The 24,022-nt window shown below is 42.7% G+C and overlaps 1 protein-coding gene across 3 annotated transcripts; it reads right to left on the bottom strand.

Annotated features, from left to right (window-relative positions):
* Nucleotides 1-6,808: 6,808 nt before the first annotated feature.
* Nucleotides 6,809-22,789, bottom strand: ATP6AP2 (ATPase H+ transporting accessory protein 2). 3 transcript variants are annotated; one of them, XM_039544939.1, is made up of 10 exons: nt 22,633-22,789; nt 20,669-20,799; nt 18,589-18,717; nt 14,905-15,000; nt 14,309-14,446; nt 13,939-13,992; nt 9,829-9,978; nt 8,614-8,730; nt 7,649-7,874; nt 6,809-7,554 (listed from the first exon to the last, which is right to left on the bottom strand). In XM_039544939.1, exons 1-9 carry the CDS (start codon nt 22,682-22,684, stop codon nt 7,689-7,691), a joined length of 1,053 nt encoding a protein of 350 aa, XP_039400873.1. In that variant the 5' UTR covers nt 22,685-22,789; the 3' UTR covers nt 6,809-7,554; nt 7,649-7,688. The 3 variants fall into 3 exon arrangements, with proteins under 3 accessions (XP_039400873.1, XP_039400865.1, XP_039400860.1); XM_039544931.1 differs by having other exon boundaries at nt 7,668-7,874; nt 22,633-22,788; XM_039544926.1 differs by having other exon boundaries at nt 6,809-7,874; nt 22,633-22,788.
* Between the last annotated feature and the right edge of the window lie 1,233 nt (nt 22,790-24,022).

Here is a 24,022-nt window from a genome sequence, read left to right as displayed (position 1 = left end):
TCTACTCTTAATTCTTTCCTAAGGTGCACAACCATGAGAAGGCTAAAAGATACAGCCTCTGCCCCTCCTTCAGGGCCCATTGTGATGAAGATTAACCTAGGGGAGTGGAAGACAGTAATCAAACCCCTGTTGAGAGCAGGAGGTCTCATTTTCAAGACTTTTCCTTAGCATGGCATGAACCATCTTTCCCCTGCACCTTGACATTCTCCATGTAGTGTGTAGAGTGGGAACGTGGAAAAAAGGTCTCAACTCCTGTCTCAGGCCAAAGTGGAACTCAGTCTCCCTAGAGGACCCAAATATTACCAGTCCCTGAGGTGGATGCAAATCTCCTCAACCAGAGATTACCCCCCCACACACTCCCCTTTAATTCCACTGGCAGAAGACTTGGCTTTTCATTGGACCCGTAAAATCATAGCAGTTACTCTCAGAGTTGCTCAACATTTGTGTTCTGCAGGTGGACCACAGAAAAGGTCTCTTCCTTTATGTCCCCTCTCCTTGAACCTGTCCACAAAGCTAGTATTCTTTCAGATTCTGTCAAGGGCTCTTCCTTACTCATGCCTGCACGAGTGCCAGGATCACATCAAGATCTATGGAGGTTGTCACTATATGACCATGGACATGTTTAATTTGAAGGCTGGAATGATGAGAAGTGTGCAAAATTTAATCTAGCTGATCTCCTGCTTAAAAGGATCACACTTTTGTGGGGGAGAATCTAGGAAAAGCTACGCGGAGCAAGAATCCTCTTTCCCAGCTCCAGTGCTTGAGGTCATCCTGTCCTCTGTCGCTGGGGTGACAAAAAGAAGCCTCTTTGGGCCTCTGGCTCTTTCTTTGCCTCATAATCAGTCTCTCATTTCACAACTTCATTTCTACAGATGCTGTGGAGTTTAGCACCAAGACACTCTGCTCCACTCCTTCTATTTCCTTATCTAAGAAGCCCAGCTCACCTCCGCTACCAGCTAACCTCCACTCCTTTGGAGTGCTGCACACTAAACTCTGCAGATATGTGGTCTATCACACCATCTGACACCTGGATGAAGGAGCTGGTTACCACTGGGCATGTGATTGTTTCTCCTGGCCCTTTGCTCTTCAGGGACCCTGCTCATTCCATGGTTGCCTTATCCTAAAAATCCTTCTCTATGAACTCTAACTGATGGGACTTTCTCTACAAAAGAACTATCATGTTGCTTCCCCCAAAAGAATGGGACATCAGGGTCTAGTCTCAATATTTTCCATTCAGCGGTGCAAAGGAGTTAATCTCCAATGTGTGTGATATGAGGCATATTTAATAGAAAATATACCACAAAGAACTAAATTGGGAAGAGACCCATATTTCCATCCTACAATTTGTGTCTATAGTGATTCTGGCTTTTCTGCCTTGCCACATTGATCTTGAACAAAACAGATGTAATTTACAGGAGAATGATCAGCAACAGGTCTAACAATCTTGGCAGCATATTCATTTTAATTAATTATCTTCCTAATATGAAAAGGCTATTAGTGCCACATGAGCTCAGGATCAGCGCTGTTGTGTAATTTAATATCCTTCCCTCATCCTCCCCAAACCATGTCACATCAATTTTGTATTACAATGGTAGTGGATTGCTGCATACAAACAAAACAAGGTGCCTTTTGGGCCAGTGGTTATGTAGGAAATAGTGTAAAAGAAAAACAGATATACGAGTTGCAGTTTTCAGAAGTTAGATTTAGAAGCTGCTGGGAGGCCTGCAGCCAGGAGTGGTGTCAAGACCCTTTCCGTCTCTAGGATGTAAGCAGGCTGGTATTGTCTCATCACACAAACTTGGGTGTTAAGATAAGGTGGTGGTTGGAGTATAGGCAGGCTTGAAAAGGAGGTGGGAGTAGAAATGAACCTTTAAAAATGGGTGGTGGGAAACGTGAGTATTCTGACTCTGCTCCACAACCTGCCATGCAATAAAACAGAGCTAATGCTTCTGGAGCCCTAAAGCATCACAGGAAGGAGGCAAGATACTAGAACAGAACTGGAGAAGGGAGGCTACCTCAATGGCAAAAGTTAGAGATTTAAACTAAGGGGCTCTGACATAAACTTCAGAATCAGTAGGAGCATGTTGATGTACAATGGTCAACTTAAATGTGAGATGCAGGAGTTAAAGAAAACTGCTGTGATTGTGAACTCAATACATACTTACCATCTTTTAAAAAGTTTAGAAAAATCTGCATCACTATCTCCACTCAAGTGGCCTGTTATCTCTTACTGGTGCTGCCCTTTGAGTGACACTTCACTGAAAGGCTCCTATTGGAGTAAGCAGATTAGGAACAAGAGTATCAGATATGGGACAGCTGAAAGTTGGAGTTGCAAGTTCTGTTTAAAAATAAATAAATAAATAGAATGTAGCTGTCAGCCTAGATACTTTGATTTCCAATTCCTTCTTATTGCAAAAGCTGCTTCTTTCAGCCCTCTTTTGTTAAAATGACAGCTCTGTCAGTCCTCTGTTAGATTTGACAGTTTTATGACTTACTCTTTAGGTCTAGATAATCAGTACAGAAATGTATGCTAACTAAAGTTTATAAAGGGCCAGGATATTTGGAATTTCACTTCTCAGATAATATTGCAGAAGTATTGAAATCAATATACTAGACAGCACCATCTCCTCTCCACCCCTTCAAAGACTCCTCACTAGCTGAAAGAAAAATGTACAGGTAGAGAGTGGTGGCTTTTCTTTGGTTAGTTGAGAATTAATAATTTAGTGTGTCTCACATCTTGGGGAAAAAAATCAATATTTCTAACAGGCTTTGACTATATGTTCATTTCAGTTTTTCTTAGAGTACCATAAAAATAAGTTATCCCTTAAATGGAAAAACATCAGTTTAATGTTTAAGTGTGGGTTTTATATATATATATATATATATATCTGACAATAGTCTAGTTAAGTAGACAAACTATGGGAGGCCAAAATCAATACTGAGGCTATATTACCTTAGGTCTCAGAGCATCAACAGCAGGAACTGGTTCCAAAGAGTCCAACCTCCCTGCTACAACGACTTTTTGGGTTTTATTTTGTTGTTTTGTAATGGGAATTCTGCTCACTTAACTGTACAGCAGAGAATGATATAACTACTTGTGGGGTGGGGAACATTGTAAATATTCCTTCTTTCCTCTTGGGTATTAGTGACCACTGATAAAAGCTTTTTACAGATTATGGTAGTCTTGCACTGTCATAACTTTAAGCTCTCATTGCACACTTATTTCTACAACAACAAAAAGCTAGTGTTTCATTTTGAATGAACTCTAGTTTTGCAGGCTAGTCCATTTGGTGATGATGAGATCCCTGTATAACATCTTTCCCTTCTTCGCATCCCCCACATCTACTACTCAACTATGAATTACCTGCTCTAATCGTTAGCCTTGGTGGTTTGAAAATGAGCAATCAATAAGGGCCTGACCCAATGCCCATTGAAATCAATTAGTGGTTCCATTGATCTCAATGTGTTTATAATCTCAGGCCCTTATTGACTGCTCCTTTTCCAACCACCAAGTTTTCCTTTGATGGTGACATATTGGTAACCTGACATACAGATAACGGAAGAGGCACAGTTTATTTTATATATATATCTGATAGAGCCAACATGACTGCCTCTCTCCTAGCAACGATGCTGCATTTGAGGTGGAATGCAGTGTGATGGGTTCTTTCCACATCAGCCAAAATCAGAAGGTAGTGAAAGTTAATAGCAACATCTATAGTACTATTTTATAGTCAAGACTGCTTAGCAATTTGAAATGTCAAATCTATTTGACACTATCCTACTGATGACAAACTGGAGATATGATATAACGGAGGTATAGTAATATCTAATTCCTGGTTTTATACTTAAATCATGGTAGAATACTTAATAGACAAACATATCTTAATCACAACTGAACTCAAGCTCAAACAGGTAATGGGCAGTAGTTGAGATAGGACATATTTTCATTGTTAGAGGAGCTGTTAGTTGTTCAGAAGAACATGTACTGTCTCTTCTAGGAGACCAGTTATTAAAGAGCAAGTATTTTTTTACCCAGTTCAAGAATTTAATACTAGGTAAACTGTCACTCAATTCTATTACATACACTGCTGCTGACATGCCTGATGGTAGGGCACCCAGCCTAAGCTGCAGCATCTTCATAGAATCATAGAATTCAAGATCAGAAGGGACCATTATGATCATCTAGTCTGACCCCCTGCAAGATGCAGGCCACATAAGCCGCTCCACCCACTCCTTTAGCAAGCGACCCCTGCCCCATGCTTCGGAGGAAGGCGAAAAACCTCCAGGGCCACTGCCAATCTTCCCTGGAGGAAAATTCCTTCCCGACCCCAAATATGGCGGTCAGCTGAACCCCGAGCATGCGGGCAAGACTCTCCAGCCATACCCTCTTGAAAAAGGTTATATCATATCATTGACCCATTGTACTATTCACCAGTGTGGCACTTAATTGACCTATTGACTAAGCCCGTTATCCTATCATACCATCTCCTCCATAAACTTATCTAGCTTAATCTTAAATTCATGGAGGTCCTTCGCCCCCCACTGTTTCCCTCGGTAGGCTGTTCCAGTATTGCACTCCCCTGATGGTTAGAAACCTTCGTCTAATTTCAAGCCTGAATTTCCTGACTGACAATTTATATCCGTTTGTCCTCGTGTCTACATTAGCACTGAGCTGAAATAATTCCTCTCCTTCCCTGGTATTTATCCCTCTGATATATTTAAAGAGTGCAATCATATCTCCTCTTATTCTTCTTTTGGTTAAGGAAAACAAACCGAGCTCCTCAAGTCTCCTTTCATACGACAGGCCTTCCATTCCTCGGATCATTCTAGTGGCCCTTCTTTGTACCCGTTCCAGTTTGATTTCATCCTTCTTAAACATGGGAGACCAAAACTTTCGTAAATCCATGCCCAACTAAGACTAAAGTCACAGTCAAGCTTGCACAGCACATGAACATGTGACAGACTAACTGCCCCACCCACTTTCAACTTCCATGAAGCTGCTGAATGTAACTTAGTTTGGCTATTTTCTATTTTGGGATGGAAAAGGCTCCACTACTGGTGGAGTGAGTTAAACAAGCAAAGTGAATCAATATCCTAGGTTATAAAACAGTAAGACTACACTGCTGCTTCTGTATTGCAGACAGCAACTGTCAGTTTCCTTGTGAAATAAAACTGTACTAAGCCATATGAGTTTCAACTCTTTAATTGCAGTATGCTAACAGGAGCTTTCAGTACAAGCCTCTATGAAATAAGATTCCCTGAGAGTCACTCTGAAGCCTAGAATGGCTGTAGAGGCAGGGTGAGGCAATCAAAACAGCTACAAACATGGCTGAGGGCTTTTTGGTTAGAATATCACCAGACTGAATCATCACTGGCTCTTACAGTTGGCTATTGTTCAATTTTTGAATTCTCACCCCTTTTGATTTTAAAACTTACATCCCTGCAGTACACAGCTACATTAAGGCATGTATCTATGCCCTGCTAAGAGTCCAGTTACCACACTAGCTTTACAGCTATTTTGCATGCAAATTTCATTGGTTGTATGAGGAAGACTGCACAGCTGGTGGACTACTTGGCCCAACTCCATAGTTCTTCAAAACCACCTCTACAACTGAACATAGCCACTCGTTCACCACCCGCACCCATGAACACAGATCTTCCAGGACTGTCATTGTGTGTCACTCTGAAAAAACCAAGGATCTCTGACTCAGTGTGAAAGGACGGAAACAGCTATGAGTATGATTGGGAGCTTTTTCCTTTAGAATATCAGCAAGTTCAAGCACTGCACCCTGCAAGAGCCAGATGGAATGTTGGAGGCCAAAGATTCTGTGGCAGTTGGAATGTGACAGTTGATCAGAGGAGGTGGGGGTAACCGCTATGGGGAAAGAGGGCTAACAGAGCTGGTTGTGCCTCCAGCCAGGGGGCAGCTCTGTGCACAGGCTTTGGGGAACATGTACAAAACAGCAATAGGGTTCACTACAGCACAGAATAAGAGCCCCAAAATACTACCTACATATGCAGCTTTACTGCTGCTCTATAGGGTTTCCTGTTCACTAGTATATGCTGCTTTATGTTAGCATGTTTACTCGTGTGACGTTTGGGAAAACAGTACACAGACACAATGGTGTGAAGGCCTACCACAAATCGTGAAATTATCTGGTTGAAGAATTAGACAAGTGAACAGTTTCCATACATACCGGTATATGGGAGCACTATTACCAGTACCACTCTAGGCTTTGACCATACACAATGCCAAGAAAGAAAGCTGCCCTCACTGGTCACAGCAAGCCTAAGGAAAAATTAACTAGATACGGAGCACAGATGGTGGATTACTTGAGTCACCTGATACACCTGTACAACAGCATAGGCTTTCATCTACTAGTTACCCAGGTAAAGGTTTTGTGTAAACAATATAGAAAACAGGGAGCAGCTTTGAATAGTTAGAGCACTACTGGCTTGTGAAAGCCTTTAGGTATTAACTTTCAAAGCACTTTAAGATCTATGCATGAAAAACACGCTACAAAAGGTGGTCAGTATCATCCCAATTTTTTACAGATGGGGAAAACTGAGGCATGGCAATGGAAGCAACTTACCCAAGGTCACCCAGCAGGCCAGTGGCAGAGCCAGGCATAAAAGCCAGCGTTAGTGTGTGCACATTTCCGCCCCCCCCCGCCCAAGAGGGCCTAATGTATTTAGATACATGTAGCCTTCTGCATTTGTTTGGTTTAGCTTAAGTTAACTCAGTTTTGTATTGAGTATGACTACCCCTTAATGGAACTTTGTAGGAAAAATAAATGAACTCCACAGCAAATGTTACTTGTTCTGTTTATTAATGGTTGAAGCACATGAGTAATAAAAATGGAGTGTGGCTAAGTGCCAGTTATTGGTCCACTTCTACCACCAAAAACAGGTGTTTGAACATACATGAAAAGAATCAGAATCATAATGTAAGCCTCTACAGTATATTACATTAAACTTTAAGCACCCAGACTAGTTTCTATATTTGTAGTTTCCTAACTGTATAGCCCAACCACACCAGTGTTCTTACCTATTATCTCTCTGCAGTCCTTTTAAATGCAGCAGTGAGCTGATGTTAAGATCTACACCAAGCCTCATTTTGGCTATGGTTCCTGGTGGTGGCTGGAATGTAAAAAAAACCCAAATACTGTTTCAACCAGAATTGTTCTTGTGGAACTATTCCCATAGTGAAGGCTTTACATAAATAGGGCTATAATCTGTTTTTCCCTGAACACTACATGTACCATTAGAAATATTTACATCAAACAAACATTTACATCTGGTTCATAATATACAACACAGCTTAACAATAGTTTCTAAACCTCCTGTGTAAAAAGTTTAAATCAGAAAGTTGCTATCATTTCAGTGCATTTTTTCACATGTTTAATCACAAGGAATACAGAGTATTATTTCTAAAATTCATTTTGTGTTACCAAAATGGAATGAAGTTATATAGTTTAGTAATAATTAGGGCATGGTTTTATAGCAGGTGGTAGATTCAGCTTTGTAAATCCACTCTGGTAGTACTACTTGCATCTAAAGAGAGACAAAAACACAAGGAACCATTAGAGAAATAAAAGCAGCTTTAAAGACGTCCACATTTAACCATGCCAAAATATTATTTTAATACACTTCAGAAGCAGCCATACTCCTTTTCCCTGGACTGAAGTTCAATCCATTCTTATCTTCTGATTTGTCATCCTATAAATAATGCTGTCATAGCCAGGATCCATGTTCCAGAGGTTGTAGGAGATTACAATCACAGCTAATGCAAGGCCTATCATGAGCCACAGAATTATGTTGAAGACCACAGCGTAGTTGAAGTTGTATGAATATCCTAGGTTATATGAGGTACTCTGCAGTGAAAGAAGGAAAGTATGGTTTAAAGAAGAAGTGAGACATCTGGAGGCCAGCATTCACAATGCTTCTGAAGTCAGCCTGCACACAGAACATATTCTCATTATACTAACATTCAGACCGCCCATACCAAGAGATGGATATTTTGCACAGGCAATTCTGGAGTTACTTGCACTAAATACTAATGCACCTACGTGACTGGCATCGTAAATGGAGACTAGGTCATTGCACTTGCTATGTTTGTTCATTTGATAGCTGCTTTTAAGTACCTGAAATGGGGGTTCCAAAGAGGATGGATCTAGACTGTTCTCAGTGGTACCAGATGACAGAACAAGGAGTAATGGTCTCAAGTTGCAGTGGGGGAGGTTTAGGTTGGATATCAGGAAAAACTTTCACTAGGAGGGTGGTGAAGCACTGGAATGGGTTACCTAGGGAGGCAGTGGAATCTCCATCCTTAGAGGTTTTTAAGGTCAGGCTTGACAAAGCCCTGGCTGGGATGATTTAGCTGGGGATTGGTCCTGCTTTGAGTAGGAGCTGGACCTGGACTAGATGACCTCCTGAGGTCCCTTCCAACCCTGATACTCTATGATTCATCATGCCTAGTGTCTAAGCCACTAAAAGTTTAAAAGATTGCTACAGTATCAAGTCAATATTCTAGTTCTACAAAATGGAGCGATGCACATGGTCACATATTAAATAGTTCGTCTGCAGAAAAGGGGTTTAAAGTGTATTCACTACCTCTGCAGTCTGGAGAATGGACCGACTCTTCCTCACAAGGGGAGTATCAAACGTCTTTGCAGTCACCACCTCTACTACGGCATTCCCACCGTAGAGATTATACATCTCATCTGCAAACTGAAAGAGCAACAATAGCTTAGTTTCAGATATACGCAATAGTTACTAAATCTGACTCTTGTAACAGAAGATGCACCAAGGCAGCAGATCTGAACAATCTGGAGAAATGGAAGTCTCCAATGATTTGACTCTGCTAAGAAGAATGCCAACTGTGAGCTAGTTTAGACCATCTCTTTACAGACCACTGGACAGTTGTCCAGGATCCTAAGAGTTTCTTACTGACCTCCCACAGATACATGTGCTCTGATATGAAAGCGGCAATATCCCATTACACATGCTCTGGCCCATGTATTTCCCTATTCTGTACTTAATCTAAGATTCCTACTTGAGAGCAATTCTGATCAAACGTGAACATTTGACACACGCTACACTGCTGTATATGAATGCAATATTTTACAGAAGAGACCTGTTTAACTTAGTGAATTAAGTATCTAGTATTTGGCCTCACTATATTTTGGCATCAGACTTTGGATACTAGCAAGATGGTGTTGTCTTAGATCTTGTGGATTTTATCTAAACAAATGTCCATCAACTGGCAGCCTGCTCAGGAAAGGAGTGAAAGAGCAGATATTTGAGAGACTTGGAAATGGCAGAACTGCTCAAGGTGGGGGGAAAAAACAACAACAAACAAACAAAAAAAAAAACCACACACAGCATCTGACCACATTGTGCTGAGCTAAAGCTAGAGCTATTTCCTTCACGTTTTCAGCCAGTTTAAGTGAGAAATGCCTATAAACACAAAGTATCTGTTTTAAAACCAATTCATCAGGACTTACTGATTTACACATTTGTTAATATCACCCTCTGACTCCTTCACAAACAGATCTAACCTGCCAAAAAGGCCCTCTAATACCTTTCTTGCTCAGGGGTGACCAACCTACAGAAGTTTGATTTGATACTTGACAGAGGGACTAGAGTTTACCGAACCAAGAGATGGAGAGGCCAACACAAAGGAATGGCAATTCACAGTACAATGCTGTATGACCAATGAATGTTGGTGTTCAGCTGTCTTGTTAATACAAAACCAGTACTGTTCACATTAGAATTGTTTTTCAGACAGACTTTACAGAACAGTATTTATGGTAGATCTCCTTTTACCTTTTGCAGGGAATCAGCAAGAATCTGAGAGGCATCCTTGAATTGTTGAGAATCTTCTCCATACCGTTTCCCAATCTCTTCCAAGCCAGCCAGTTCCAGTGAATATAAGTCTGGGGAGTGATCCTTCGCCAGATGCTTATGTCTAGACAACTTAAGGGGGGGGGGAAAAAGTGAACCACAGGGAAAAAATGGGTTAGTTTAAATACTCAGTCCAATGAGATTTAATCACTGATTGAGTCAGCTTCATTTTTGTCTGACATATTCCATGCAGACTTGGAAGTTTGCCAGAACTTGCCATCTTGGATCAGAGAAGTGTCTACAGCTGGCTATAGGGTCTTCAAAATGGGAGGCAGGGTAGCAAGTGCCTGGGTAAGCTTATGCCAGAGATAGTTTTAAAGAGGCACATGCAACAAGAGTTACAGTTCCACTGAAAGGGGTCTCATCCATAAACTTAAGGAACACCTACAATTTATGTCAAAATCCTCATTCTAGGATTGTTGTAATAGAGAGCTTGTATAAACAGCATGAAGGAAAATGCATAAATTCCATGGATGCCCATGGTTTCCTGTGCTACTAAACTGACCTTTGCTGTGAATTTTATTAAAGATGAAGTTTTTTTTTTCTGCTGCCCAGCTATATAAGAATATTTCTTCAAGATGTGAAATCTCAGGTATTTGACTGCGCCCCCCCAATCACCCCAGAATCCGAGCACCTCACAATCGTTAATGAGTGCACCCCCGTGACCCTTGTGAGCTAGGGAAGTACTATTACCCCCATTTTGCATCTGGGAAGTGGAGACAGACTATGTGATCTGCCCAAAGTTACACAATCTGTGGGAGAACAGCGACTTGAACCTGCCTCTATCATCACTGCATTTTTTTAACCTTATGTTTCTGGTCTTTGGTATACTGGCAAGTCCTCATAGACTAAGGCCAAAAGGGACCATCACAATCATCTAGTCTGACCTCCTGCACACTGCAGGCCATAACCTCACACACCTATTACTATAATAGACCCCTAACCTCTGGCTGAGTTACTGAAGAGCTCAAATCATGATTTAAAGACTTCAAGTTACAGAAAATCCACCATTTACACTAGTTTAAACCTGCAAGTGACCCGTGCCCCATAGGAAGGCAACCTCCCCATCCCCCGTGATGTCTGCCAATCTGACCCAGGGGAAAATTCCTTCCCAATCCCTAATATGGTGATCAGTTAGACCCTGAGCATGTTGGGAAGACTCACCAGCCAGATACCTGGGAAAAAATTCTCTGTAGCAACTCAGAGCCCTCCCCATCTAGTGTCCCATCACAATCCATTGGAGATATTTGCTGCTAGCAGTCACAGATCAGCCAAATGCCACTGTAGGCTGTCTCATCATGTCATCCCCTCCATAAACTTACCAAGCTCAGTCTTGAACCCAGTTAGGTATGTTGCCCCCACTGCTCTCCTTAGAAGACTGTTCCAGAACTTCACTCCTCTGATGGTTAGAAACCTTCAACTAATTTCAAGCCTAAACTTACTGATCGCGGGTTTATATCTATTTGTTCTTGTGTCAACACTGGTGCTATCTTAAATAAAACTCATCTGCCTCCCTGGTACTTATCCCTCTAATGTATTTAGAGAGAGCAATTGTATTTCCCAGAGCCTTCTTTTTGTTAGGCTAAACAAGCCATGCTCTTTGAGTCTCCTCTTGTAAGGTAGGTTCTCCACTCCTCTGATCATCCTAGTAGCCCTGTCTACTGGAAATACCTTGCCTGAAGCATCCTAGGACTGCGTTAGCCTTTTTCACAGCTGCATCACAATGGCAGCTCATAGTTAGACCTGGGTGTATTGATTGATCACAAGCTTTCTCCTCCTTTCTCATTTCCAACTGATACATCCCCAGTTTTGTGAAAAAATTCTTGATTTCTTAGTCCCTAAGCACCTGACTTTGCACTATTAAATTTCCATTCCATTTCTATTACTCCAGTTTTCAAGATCATCCAGATCCTCTTGTATGATATTCCAATGCTCCTCCATATTGGCAATACCTCCCAACTTTGTGGTATCTGCAAATGTTATTAGCACACTCCCACTTTGCATGTCAAGATCATTAATAAAAATGTTAAATACAACTGGTCTCAAGACCAATCCCTGAGGAACTCCACTAATTTTCCTCAAAGCCTGACAGTTCACCTTTCAGTATGACCATTTGTAGTCTCCCCTTTAACCAGTTCCTTATCCACCTTTCAATTCTCATATTAATCCTCATCTATTCCAATTTAACTAACAGTTTCTCATGTAGAATTCTATCAAATGCCTTACTGAGAATGAAGTAGATTAGCTCTATTGCATTTCCTTTGTTTAAAAAAGAAAAAAAAATCAGTTCTCTTCTCAAAGAAGGAGATCATGTTAGTCTGGCATGATCTACCTTTTGTTAAACCACCTTGTATTTTATCCCAGTTATTCACCTCTATGTCCTTAACTACTTTCTCTTTCAAAGTTTATTCCAAGCCCTTGCATACAATTGAGGTCAAACTAATAGGCCTGTAGTTTTCCAGATCACTTTTTCCTTTCTTAAAAATAGGTACTATATTAGCAATTCTCCAATCATAGGGTATGACCCACAAGTTTACAGATTCATTAAAAATCCTTGCTATTGGGCTTGCAATTTCGTGTGCCAGTTCCCTCAATATTCTTGGACAGAGATTATCCAGATTTAGATTGAGATTTAGTCCCACTAAGCTGTTTGAGTTTGACTTCCACCTCAGATATGGTAATTTCTACTTCCATATCCTCATTTCCGTTGGCCACCCTCCCACTATCCCTAAACTTCTCATTAGCTTTATTAAAAACGGAGGCAAAGTATTTGTTTAGGTTTTGAGCCATGCCTAGATTACCTTTAATCTCCATCCCATCAGTGTTTAGCAGCCCCACTTCTTTCCTTGTTTTCTTTTTATTTATATGACTATAGAACCTTTTACTATTGGTTTTAATTCCCTTTGCAAGGTCCAATGCTGCTTGGCTTTTGGCAGTTCTCACTTTATCCCTACACTTTCTGACCTCCAAGAAGTAGCTTTCCTTACTGATCCCTCCCATCTTCCATTTCATGTAGGCTTGCTGCTTTCTCTTAAATCACCTGTTTGAGATGCTTGCTCATCCAGCTTGGTCTGAAATCCTTCCCTACAATTTTTTTTCCCTTTGCCTGGGATGCTGGCTACAGATAGCTTCTGCAGCTTTGATTAGATGACCTCTCAAGGTCCCTTCCAGTCCCATGATTCTGTAATAACTCTGTACTGAAATTTAACCCACTCAGCCAGCTATAGCTTTTGACTAGGTTGTGGAAACATGCACTAAAGCAGCAATGTCCAACCTCTTCATCTAGGGGGCAGAACAATCAATTTCAAGAAGGTCAAGGAGCTCGTATCAGGTACATATTCTCTACCCAGTTCTACTCCCATTGCACCATTAGACAGCATATAAAGAAAACAGGAACCACCCACAAATCACCTGCTGGGGATTCCTCAGCGATGTTGGAAAGGGAAGCAGCGGCTCAGAGTGCCCCAGCTCACACCAGCGCTGTTGCAAGGGACAAGAAATGATGCCACCTCCCCCCATTTCAGTGGCAGAGCTGATTCAAACACTTCAGCTCAGAAACTACAGGGTGCATCTCAGGGAACACATTTTCAATCTCTAAATACACATTTTAAAACACTTTTGAAGGCCACAGTTCAAATCCCTAAGACCTACAAATGGCTCTTGGGAATTCAGTTTGGACACCACTGCCCTAGAGATCTTCACACATAGGATGTCAGACTTTAACAAAAAGTGTCTTTCAAAATTCCCTCAATCATATGTGAGACATATAGAGCAGTGGTTCTCAAACTTTTGTATGGTGACCCCTTTCACACAGCAAGCCTCTGAGTGCGACATCCCCCCCCCAGAAATAATAATACATTAAAAGTTCTTTTTATATATTTAACACCATTATAAATGCTGGAGGCAAAGCGGGGTTTGGGGTAGAGGCTGACAGCTCGGGACCCCCAGTAATAACCTCGTGACCCCCTGAGGGGTCCCGACCCCCAGTGTGAGAACCCCTGATATAGAGTGTGTTTGAAAAGTCGTGCTCACCAAGCTGGAGATATCATGCAAGACTTGTAGTTCTGACAGAAAAAGCAGGTCAACCTAGGGGAGAGAAACAAGTATTTTCTGAACAGAAACTGAAGATGAGGCAGTCTAATTTTGTTGCACATCTCAGCAGACTGCAGCTATAAGCAGCAGCTTTTTTTGGTCCTGCAGTGTTTGTTACTGGGTCAAACAATGCCCAAAAATCAATTAATCACCATTTTCTAGTACTTAAATATTGAAACTTGGGGAGCAACTTCCCCCTTAAGACAACAAGGAGATGAAAAATGAATGAGCATATTTCTTAAACTGAACTCATAAAAGTAGATCAGAGGCAGTTTAATTAAAGCAGTATTCATCGGCCACTGTTTCTTACCTCATTGTTTCTGCTGAGAGAGTTGAGGGGAATTGAACTGAGAATGGAGTTATCCTGGAAAAGGCGGTTCCGTAGCTGCCGCAGCGTGACGGAAAGGTCTTCAAATACAGAGTTTGCCTTTCCCACCATATAAACTCTCTGTAAGAACAGTCATTGTGTAATATGAGAATAGTTCAGTTTTGGATTTTTCAAACTTCTTAGATTAATTCCATTACACATGCAGGTGCTTTTGTAATACAAGGTTTCATAGTAGCAGCCGGGTTAGTATGTATCCACAAAAACGAACAGGAGTACTTGTGGCATCTTAGAGACTAACACATTTATTTGAACATAAGCTTTCGTGGGCTACAGCCCACTTCATTGGATGCACAGACTAGAACACACAGCAAGAAGTCTATGCATCCGATGAAGTGGGCTGTAGCCCACGAAAGCTTATGCTCAAATAAATGTATTAGTCTCTACAGTGCTACAAGTACTCCTGTTCTTTTTTTGGTAATACAAGATGTTCATACAGCCAAGAGGTTTAAACACACCAGTTCCCAATTGTGTGGTTTAACTCTTATTTCAAATGGTTTAGGAGATGAATCAATACTCACTTCCTCACTGGGAGCCAACTGCAAGACTACAGGGGTTTCCTCAGAGAACAAGGTGTGAATAGCATTTGCAACACTGTCAAGACTGAAAGGAACAGCCTGAAAAACAATAAAGCTCTAATAAGGAATTCTGGTTAAAGCAACATGTAGATAAGGATGGAAACTCCTTGGGACAAAAAACTGACTTTCTGTTTTGTGCATTGATTACATACTTATGCTCAAACAGAGACATTTATACAATAGCCTGCATGCAGCCAGTCTTAATTGATAAAAGTGCAACAGATGTGGCTGTATTCATTGTGGGCATGGTCTCAGCATTTAATACTTTCCCCAGAAGTTTAGAAAAGGGGAAAAATTTTAGAGTCCCTTGTTAAATACAAAATTAACCTTATTAAATCGTATTAAAAATGAAGATGCAAAAAGGAAAGGAATGCATACTATCCACCCTACAGCAAAGATGTTTTCTATAAAAGAAAATGCCACCTTCATATGCTCATGTTAAATCTACAAGGGGTACTAGGAAATTCAGAGTAAGGGTTCCCAAAGCAACCAGTTCAATGCTAGACAATGTGAAAATATGAACTGTTTAGCTGTGTCAAGATAAAGACATTCCTTGAGGGATGTTGGAGAGGCACATGGCTTATGAGGAGATAGATGACAAATTTAATAAATTAGTATTAGTTTTGTTCTCAAGAACAGCTCAACTTTGCAAAGTTTTAGTCACCCATTCACTTTTGATGACTGAGTAAAATATTAACTACTTCATCATTATGATAATGTAATAATTTAATAATTAATAATGTAATAATTTAATTAATGTAATAATGTATCCTTTATTTCTACAATAAAACATTTCAGGATGATTTTGCAAAGGTTGACTGCTCTTTTAAGAGTCTGTAGGGGTATTCAGAGTTGATTCTCTTTCATCTTCAAAAAGGAAAAATTTTCCAGAACTGAGGAAAAATGAGTGAAATTGATTGGGAGGAAAAGTTTAGACAGAGAAATGTGAATGAAAATAGAGAGTTCTTAAAGAAGAGTTTATTAGATGGCCAAAAAGACATGATTCTACAATCAAAAACGAAGACAACTTTGGCTAAAACCCCATCCTGGTTCAGTGGCACAGGGATGCCAACATTAGAAATTTAAAAGCAATACATAAGTGGAAAAAGGAGGAAATAGATATAAATTAGACATTATATGGTATAGAAAATTTATGAGGGAAGGTAAAGACATTGGGGAAAAATCTGTCTGGCGAGGTTAAAAACAATAAGAAGTTAAAGCTTATTAGGAACAAAATAAATTCTAGCAACGGATTAAGCCCATTACTAGACAGATGGTTAAATTGTTAATGATGGTAAAGTAAAATAAATATTTCTGTTCTGTATTTGAAAGAAGCAGGATGATGTACTCTTATCACATGAGGATGATGAAGTACTTTCCAGTCCATTAATAACTAAGGAGGATGTTAAACAATCATCTACTGAGGATAAACAATTTGTAACCACAAAACCTAGATTATATGCCTCCAAGAAGCCTGAAAGAGTTCACTGAGGAGTTCTGGTTTGCTAATGTTAATTTTTAATAAATCTTGGAATACTGGGGAAATTCCAGAAAATTGGAAGAGGACTAATCTTGTGCCAATATTCAAAAAGGGCAAGCGAGATGACCTGGATAACTATTTGCCAGTTACCCTGACATCAATCCTGGGGAAAAGAATGGAGAAGCCAATACAGGATTCAACTGATAAAGAATTAAAGACTAGGAATATAATTAATGCCAGTGTTTGACTTAGTACCACACAACATTCTGAGTACTGATATTATAAAGTGTCATTTTTTAAAAGTACATGTGAAATGGATTCAGAACCAGCTAACTCAGGCTTGGGCAAACTTTTTGGCCCGAGGGCCACATCAGCATTGCGAAACTATACGGCGGGCCGGGTAGAGAAGGCTGTGCCTCCCCAAACAGCCTAGCCCCTGCCCCTATCTGCCCCTTCCCACCCCGACTGCGACCCTTGCTCCTTGTCCCCTGACAGCCCCCTCCCAGGACTGCCACCCCCAACCGCCCCGGGTCCCCACCCCTAACCCCTGCTCCCTGTCCCCTATCCACACCCCTGCTCCCTGACAGCTCCCACCCCGGATTCCCACCCCTAGACAATCCCCTGCTCCTTGTCAGCTCCCCACCCCGGATTCCCACCCCTAGCCAATCCCCCCTGCTCCCTGTCCCCTGGGACACCCTGTCCCTTATCCAACCCCCCGTCCCCCACCGCCACATTACCATCCCACTCAGAGCAGCAGGAGCTTGCTGCCCCGCCGACACGCTGCCCAGCAGGAGCGGCAGGCCAGAGTGCTGGCAGCGCAGCGCACTGAGGCTGCAGGGAAGAGGGGCAGTGGGGAAGGGGCTAGCCTCCCCGGCCCGAGCTCAGGGGCCAGGAAGGACAGTCCCCCGGCCAGATGTGGCCCATCGGACCTCAGTTTGCCCACCTCTGAGCTAACTGATGGATCTCTAAGTAGTTGTCAATGGGGAAATCACTGAATGGGAGTGATTCTAATTGTGGCAGGATCAGTATTAGACCCAATGCTATTCAAAATTTTCATCAATGATCTGACAGTAAACATTAAAATCATTGCTGATAAAAGATGACACAGATTGTTGGAGTGGTAAATAACAATGAGGATAGGGTAGTCATAGACAGCAATCTAGATTGCTTTGTATGCAGGGCCCATTCAAACAAGTGGCTTTTAATACAGTCAAATGCAAAGATATAGATGTAGGAATAATGTATGTGGGCAATATCTACAGAATGGGGGACTGCATCTTGGAAAACAGTGACTCTGAAAATGATTTAGGATTCCTAATGGACAAGCAACTCAATATGAGCTCCCAGTGCAATTCTGTGGCAAAATGGGCTAATATGATTCTTGAATGTATAAACTGGGGAGGAGTTAGTAGGAATAAGGAGGTGATTTTACCTCCGCATACAGTATTGGTGAGACTAAATCTGGACAACTGAATCCAGTTCTGGTGGCCACACTTTAAAAAGAATTTTGAAAGATTGTAGAGGGTTCAGAAACCCACAAAAATGATTGGAGGGCTGGTGAAAATGCTTTACAGTGAAATACTTAAAGGGAACCTGTTTAATTTATCAAAAAAAGATTGAGAAGTGACAATTTCACTGTCAGTATTTTCATACAGAGAAGACACCATGTATACTAAAGGGTTCTAATCTAGCAGAGAAAAGCATAACATGAACCAATAGCTGGAAGCTGTAGGTGGGCAAATTGGATGTGAGGCACAATTTTTTTTTTTTTTTTTTTTTTTTAAAACGACAGCAATTTAACATTGGAACAAACTAACAGTAGAAGTGATGGATCCTCTACTTCTTGATGTCATCAAAACAAGACTAGATGCCTTTCTGGAAGATGTGCTTTAGCCAAACACAAGTTACTGGAATCAATGCAAAGGAAACTTAGTGAAGTTTACCATCCTGTGATTTCCAGGTCAGACTTGATCTAACGGTCCTTTCTGGCCTTAATTCTCTGACTACATGAAAAGCTATGTCAAGTATAAAAAGCATAACTGGTGAAAGGTTAGCTTTTGGGATTTTTTTCAAACACCAAGCAATACTTTCAGTATTAACAGAAGTATGAGTAATAGACACAAATACAAAAAACTGCAGATACTTACATTCTCAACAGGGTAAGAAATTCCATCTTTAGGCATCGCCAGCTTGTCTACTCCCTTCACAGTCACCAGAACAGTAGCTCGAGGACGATGAAATATATCACTCACTGCAAGTCCAGGCCAGGAAAGGTCCTAGTAACAAATTTAAGCAAAACCTTTTGCTTAGCTTGAAATCAAAGAAAAAAATACACATCAAACTATATCAGATGGTTAACGTAGAGAATTCGCAATTATATCAATAAATCTTTATAGAACCTACTGGAAACTTAGTAGGGAGTCTAAAGGCTTGAAAGGACCCCCCCCACCGTTTCTTTGTTAATTCTCTATTAACAGCAGGTCCTCCATAACATTATTGTAAGAAAAGTGTCATTCACATACTGTACAATGTTGGCTTATTAAACTGCCTATGTGGCTACTGAACCAAGTTTCACAGTCAAGACTGCTACATTCCAAAAGATTCACTAAGAGTCCATTTTCTAGTGATATGAAAAGCAACTTCCCATGATTTGAGGGAAGTAGCAAGCTTCTCTAGTATGTAGCTAGTTGGAGGAATATTTTTATTCAAATATATGCTTGTTATAGACCAATAATATTTAGCCACAATGGAAAAACACATTGCTGGGATGTTTCTGGTACAACTATAAACAATAAAGGCTAGTGATTCTGACATTTAAGTAGAAGTAATTAGGCTCTGAAGCAGTGGAAGGGTTCTGGCAACATAAACAGATGCTTTGGCAGCTTATTACGAGCAAGAGCTGAGTCTATTTTGCATGTAATTGTATATCTGCAGAATTTACATGAACATTGACCAGGATATTTTTTACCCACCAAAAAAAAAAAAAAAAAAGTTACTCAATACAGGTGGCAATTTTACAAGACTCAAGCTAAATGCATTTTAAAATTAACCATGTTTGCTATGACCTATATATTCCTTATACGTGAAAGAGAAATTGATTGAGATCCCCATTAAGAGAAAAAAAGATTATTAGTTTTATCCTCCCCTACAGGGAGAGAACTGCAGAAGGATTCGTTTTGGAGACCCCTATTTTAACATTTCAGCCTGTTCAGCAAATGGGGAAGTTCAAATCTTTTAGGTTGCCCAATAACTTAAAAGTGCATTAATATACACAGTGATCGCTTTTTAAAAAATGTAAGTTTGAATGCCAGAGAGTCTGAAGGTGGAATCCTAAAAATCTCCTACAGCGCAGTTTCTATTCTCCTAGATTATGAGTCATGTCAAGACCACAAATTAAGGCTCCAATCCTGCAATGAGCTCCCCACAGCTGCAGGAGTCTGCCTGTATGGAGTTCACTATGGGATCAAAGCCTTAATCATGATACTGATATCTACTTTCACTCTGTGTGTTTGTTGTTTTGAGTGGAGGAATAGCTAGCTGTAACAAAATTTGGAGGGTTCTCCTTCCCCCCACTCTTCTGACATTTTGTTCTTTATATGGGGGTGGGGGGAGGGAATGGGGGGTGCTAGTTTTGGCAGACCCAAGGGCCCTCACAGTTAAGCATGGACCACCTAGCTTAGAAGAAGGAATAGACGGCTGAACAAAATAAGTTTTCCATTTCATATCACAGATACCCCAGGAAAAGCATCATGGTGAAAATCAAGTTGCCTAGGTGGCCAAAAAGTATTTGATTTTACCTTGTGCCTCAAGCGGATGTTCAGTGCACGTAGTACATAATCAGTCCTGCTTTGTTTAATGGAGAAACCACTACAACTATTCTTAAGAAGTTCTGCTCTTAGTTTCAAGACTGCAGGTGTAGTTGCCTGTTAACAGGGTATTTTCATAGTGCAAAAGATAGAACACAAGAGGACCTGTAGACATTTTATTATTAATCATTTATATTGCAGTTAGCCCTTTAACAACAGTTACACTGTAGAGAAGGAATAACACAAGTTAGATTCCCAAGGTTTATGAATTTCCTCTTAGTGGTCTGTTTTACTAGTTCCTACTTTATTTCCAGCACATTTTATAAAATCTGTGTACCACAACTATAATTCAAAGCTCTCAGAAACAACTAATCTGAATTTTACATTTTACAGCTTTTTCAAAATGAAAACTGAAACATACTTCTTCAACAGAAAAGCCCATGGATAATGCAGCTATGTCTGGGATCCGCTCCCCTGGTATTGGCCAACTTCCATCTCGGAAAACGACAGATTGGGGTGATCGTAAGACACTAAACTCATCACCGGAGACACCTAAAACAGAAACATTATTGAGAGGCAAGTCTGGTAAAGCACGAGTTTCTTAAAACCCTGTGAAGCCGACGTGGATTGCAACAACCAATCTGATTCTCAGCCTTCCAGTGCACAGATCTACCAAGTGAAGAGAGACAGCCGAAGAGAGTCATTAATTTCAGTGTAGTAGGATGCAATAGATAATTCCAGTACAGAGTTACGTATAGACAAATTGAGGTGTTAAACAAAATCAAGGTATGAAAGAGGTTCTATTAGTAAATTATTCAATTAGTTATTCCATTTTGACCTTGGGGGAAGAGGGTTATGCTCCGAAACCTGATTCTGGATCATAAATTCCAGGCAGGTGTTGACAGTAAATATAAGCCATGATATGACATATTCACAGCAACTGAACAAAGTGTGCCTCAAGAATTTCATGTTGTTGCTCTCAAAACAATGGCATGCAGAAGAACAGAGGAATAGGTCAACCTACAGTTGTTTGCCCAAAATTCAAGCACTTTTTTATTGATAGCAGCTCATCCTGCTGAACAGCTGCAGTTTTACTAGAGTAAGGACCCTCATTTCTAAAGACTATTTTTCTGGATCAATATGTGTGGGGGCAATTTATAGACTAATAATAATAATAATAATGGTAGCCTGTCAGCCTTAACATGTTTCTTTACTACTTCACAGGCTACAAGACACTCACGCAATTTGCTCTGGACAATTTGGGTTAGAGATGGTATCTTATTTAGAGCTTTTTCTTTTTTAAACCCAATTTTCCTTGCTAGGTTGACAGGCACAAATAGTTAAGCTACTTGCTCAAGGTCACAGTGAACAAAACTGCATTTGAACTCGGAAGCCAACCGTTTTTCCAGCTACGCTATAATCATTTGACCAAAAATGACTCATGGAGCTACACGTTCTGTGAAGCCTGGAACACAATTTTGAGTTGCAATTCATCAAGCATATTCCTCTCCGAACACAGAAGTGTAATGTAATCATAAGGAGCCACTTTATGGCTCAGGTGGTAACTCTCTGCAGGACCAGAAAGTTCTGGGATTAACCACAACTGACACTTTGGATCACACCCTGGGACACTGATGTCCCACTTGTGGCCTTCATGGGCAGCTGTGTGAAAGGAGAATGTCTGTGTCCCACAATTGTTGAACTTTTTGAACCAAGTCCATTGGTCCGCCAAAGAGGGAGGGGACCTGCCTCCCCCGCAGCACCCCGAGGAGAGCAGGGAAGGCTCCCGGCAGCTGCTGCAGAGAGCCGATGGGCATCGATTCCTCAGCCGATGAGGCTGGTGGGTGAGGCACTAGGAACCTGGGGCTACCGCCAGACCCCAGCGCCAAACCAGGCTCCGGGCAGCGCCGGCGTGTGGATGCGGCTACCCGGGCAAGGCTCTGCGACCAGACACCCGCCCGCCTCCCCCCGGGAAGGGCCGATCTTCCCGCAGCGGCCGCCGCCGGCGCTGCCCAGTGAGAGGGCAGCGGCCGGGAATAGCCCCGCAGTCCGAGGGGAAGTCACGGGCGCGGCCCGCCGGGCTGATCCCACCGGCCCCGTCAGTCAGCGGGAGCCGCGCAGTGACCGAGCCGGCGCCAGAGGGTCACGAGACACAGGCAGCAAAGCGGCTCCGGCTCCGCCTCGCGCCGGACCGCGGCCGCCCCCGCGCTCAGGCTGCAGCGCCCCGGAACCCGGGCGCCGGAGGCTGCTCACGAGGGAGCGGGCGGCCGTTCAGCCGCTCCTCGGACTCGGTTACCGCCCCCGCCCCTCGCTGATCCCTAGAGCCGCCACCGCCCGCTGACGGCCTCTGCCCCGGGCCCAGCTGCGAGCGGCCCCCGCGCTTACCAGCCAGGCACGCCGCTGCCAGGGCCCAAAGCATCATCCCGGCCCGCCCCATCCCGGCACAGCCACGGCCCGACAGCTGCGAGACTGGGGCAGAGGGACGCCCGGGCCGTACACACTCAGCCCCACAAACCCCGCCCGCCCGAGAGTACTGACTGACAGTCCCGCCAGCCACTCACAGAGCGCCCATCTGGTAGGTCCGAGGGATAAGGGGTGGGGCTATGTTCTGAGTGACAGGGGAACTGACCACTCATAGTGTGAGAGTTCTCTTCCTCGCTCGTCACTGCCCCGGAACTGACCGGCCAGTCCCTAGCCCGGGCAGGAGGCGGGGCTTTTTCTGGAGTGACACCCAGCCTGGCCGCTCACAGGGTGAGGGATCTTTGCACCGCGGCCTCGTTACCGTCTGGGAGCGGGTAAGGGGCGGGGTCTCTCCGGCAGCAAGTGACGTCTACTCATAAATGGCAACTGATGTGACCACTCATAATGCGGGAGATCTACCCCCCCCCCCCGTGTGCCCAATCCTATCCCACGTGACAGCCTTTGCAGGAGGCGGGGCCCCGGCACATTGCGGATTGACAGTTAAATTGACCACTCACAATATAGGGGATCGCTGCGCCACCCTCTTCCACACACGCCTGAGGAGACAGGCCCAGCAACCTTGGTGGCTCCGTGTGAACACAGCGGAGCTGGCCGCCTCTGGTGCAGCGATGCTGCTAATGGAAATGTATCTGGTGTTTGTTATTACTGTGTCAAGTCAGGGGGGTGGCAGAAATCCTGGTTCCAGCACCACTGGCAGAATATAGCAGCCCCCTCCCCGCCTGGCTATGCAGCCTGCTCTGGGAGCAGGGGCTCTCCAGCCCTGGCTGTGTGCCGCCCTCAGCGACTCCCTGCTCACCCCAGAGTGATGTGGGTGACAACTGCTTTGCTGCTGCCCTGCCCCCAGGGGTAGCGGCTGTGTGGTGTACTTGGCCTGACTGCAGCAAAGATGGGTGGGAGCCTGCCAGGGGCTCCCAGCCTCCTCCGGAGTGTTGCTCCTCTGACTCCTCCAGAGTCAGCCTTTGCTGGTGGCTCTGGCCTCTGCCCTCGAGGCTGTTGCTGGTTTTTGTTGGTAACAGGAATGTGCTGTTGGGTATGTGTGTCCTGCTTCTCTGTGTTGTTCATAACAGCTGTAGCAAAGGCTCCCAAAGATAGTGGCCCAGGCAGGGATTTCCCTTCCCCCCAGTGATCAACTAGTTATCTGCAATGTGGCTAATTTAGTTGTTTTCCAACCAGATCTAGTTGTTAAATTTTTTTTCTAATGGGAGAAAAATTCCATTTAGTTGACTAGAAATTTAAATTGAAAAATGAAATATTAATACTATGGTGACCATACGTCCCATTTTGCCTGGGATAG

Source organism: Mauremys reevesii, linkage group 1, assembly GCF_016161935.1.
Source record: "Mauremys reevesii isolate NIE-2019 linkage group 1, ASM1616193v1, whole genome shotgun sequence".
Classification (NCBI taxonomy): Eukaryota; Metazoa; Chordata; order Testudines; family Geoemydidae; genus Mauremys; species Mauremys reevesii.
This window is presented reverse-complemented; position numbering and strand designations above follow the sequence as displayed.

Excerpts from the sequence above, each read along its gene's own strand:
- ATP6AP2 (XM_039544939.1), bottom strand. The coding sequence starts at position 22,684 with ATGGGGCGGGCCGGGATGATGCTTTGGGCCCTGGCAGCGGCGTGCCTG. Across the intron at positions 20,800-22,632 it reads GGCAGCGGCGTGCCTGGCTG|GTGTCTCCGGTGATGAGTTT; the intron begins GTAAGCGCGGGG and ends TTTCTGTTTTAG. Across the intron at positions 13,993-14,308 it reads CTCTCAGCAGAAACAATGAG|GTTGACCTGCTTTTTCTGTC; the intron begins GTAAGAAACAGT and ends TCTCTCCCCTAG.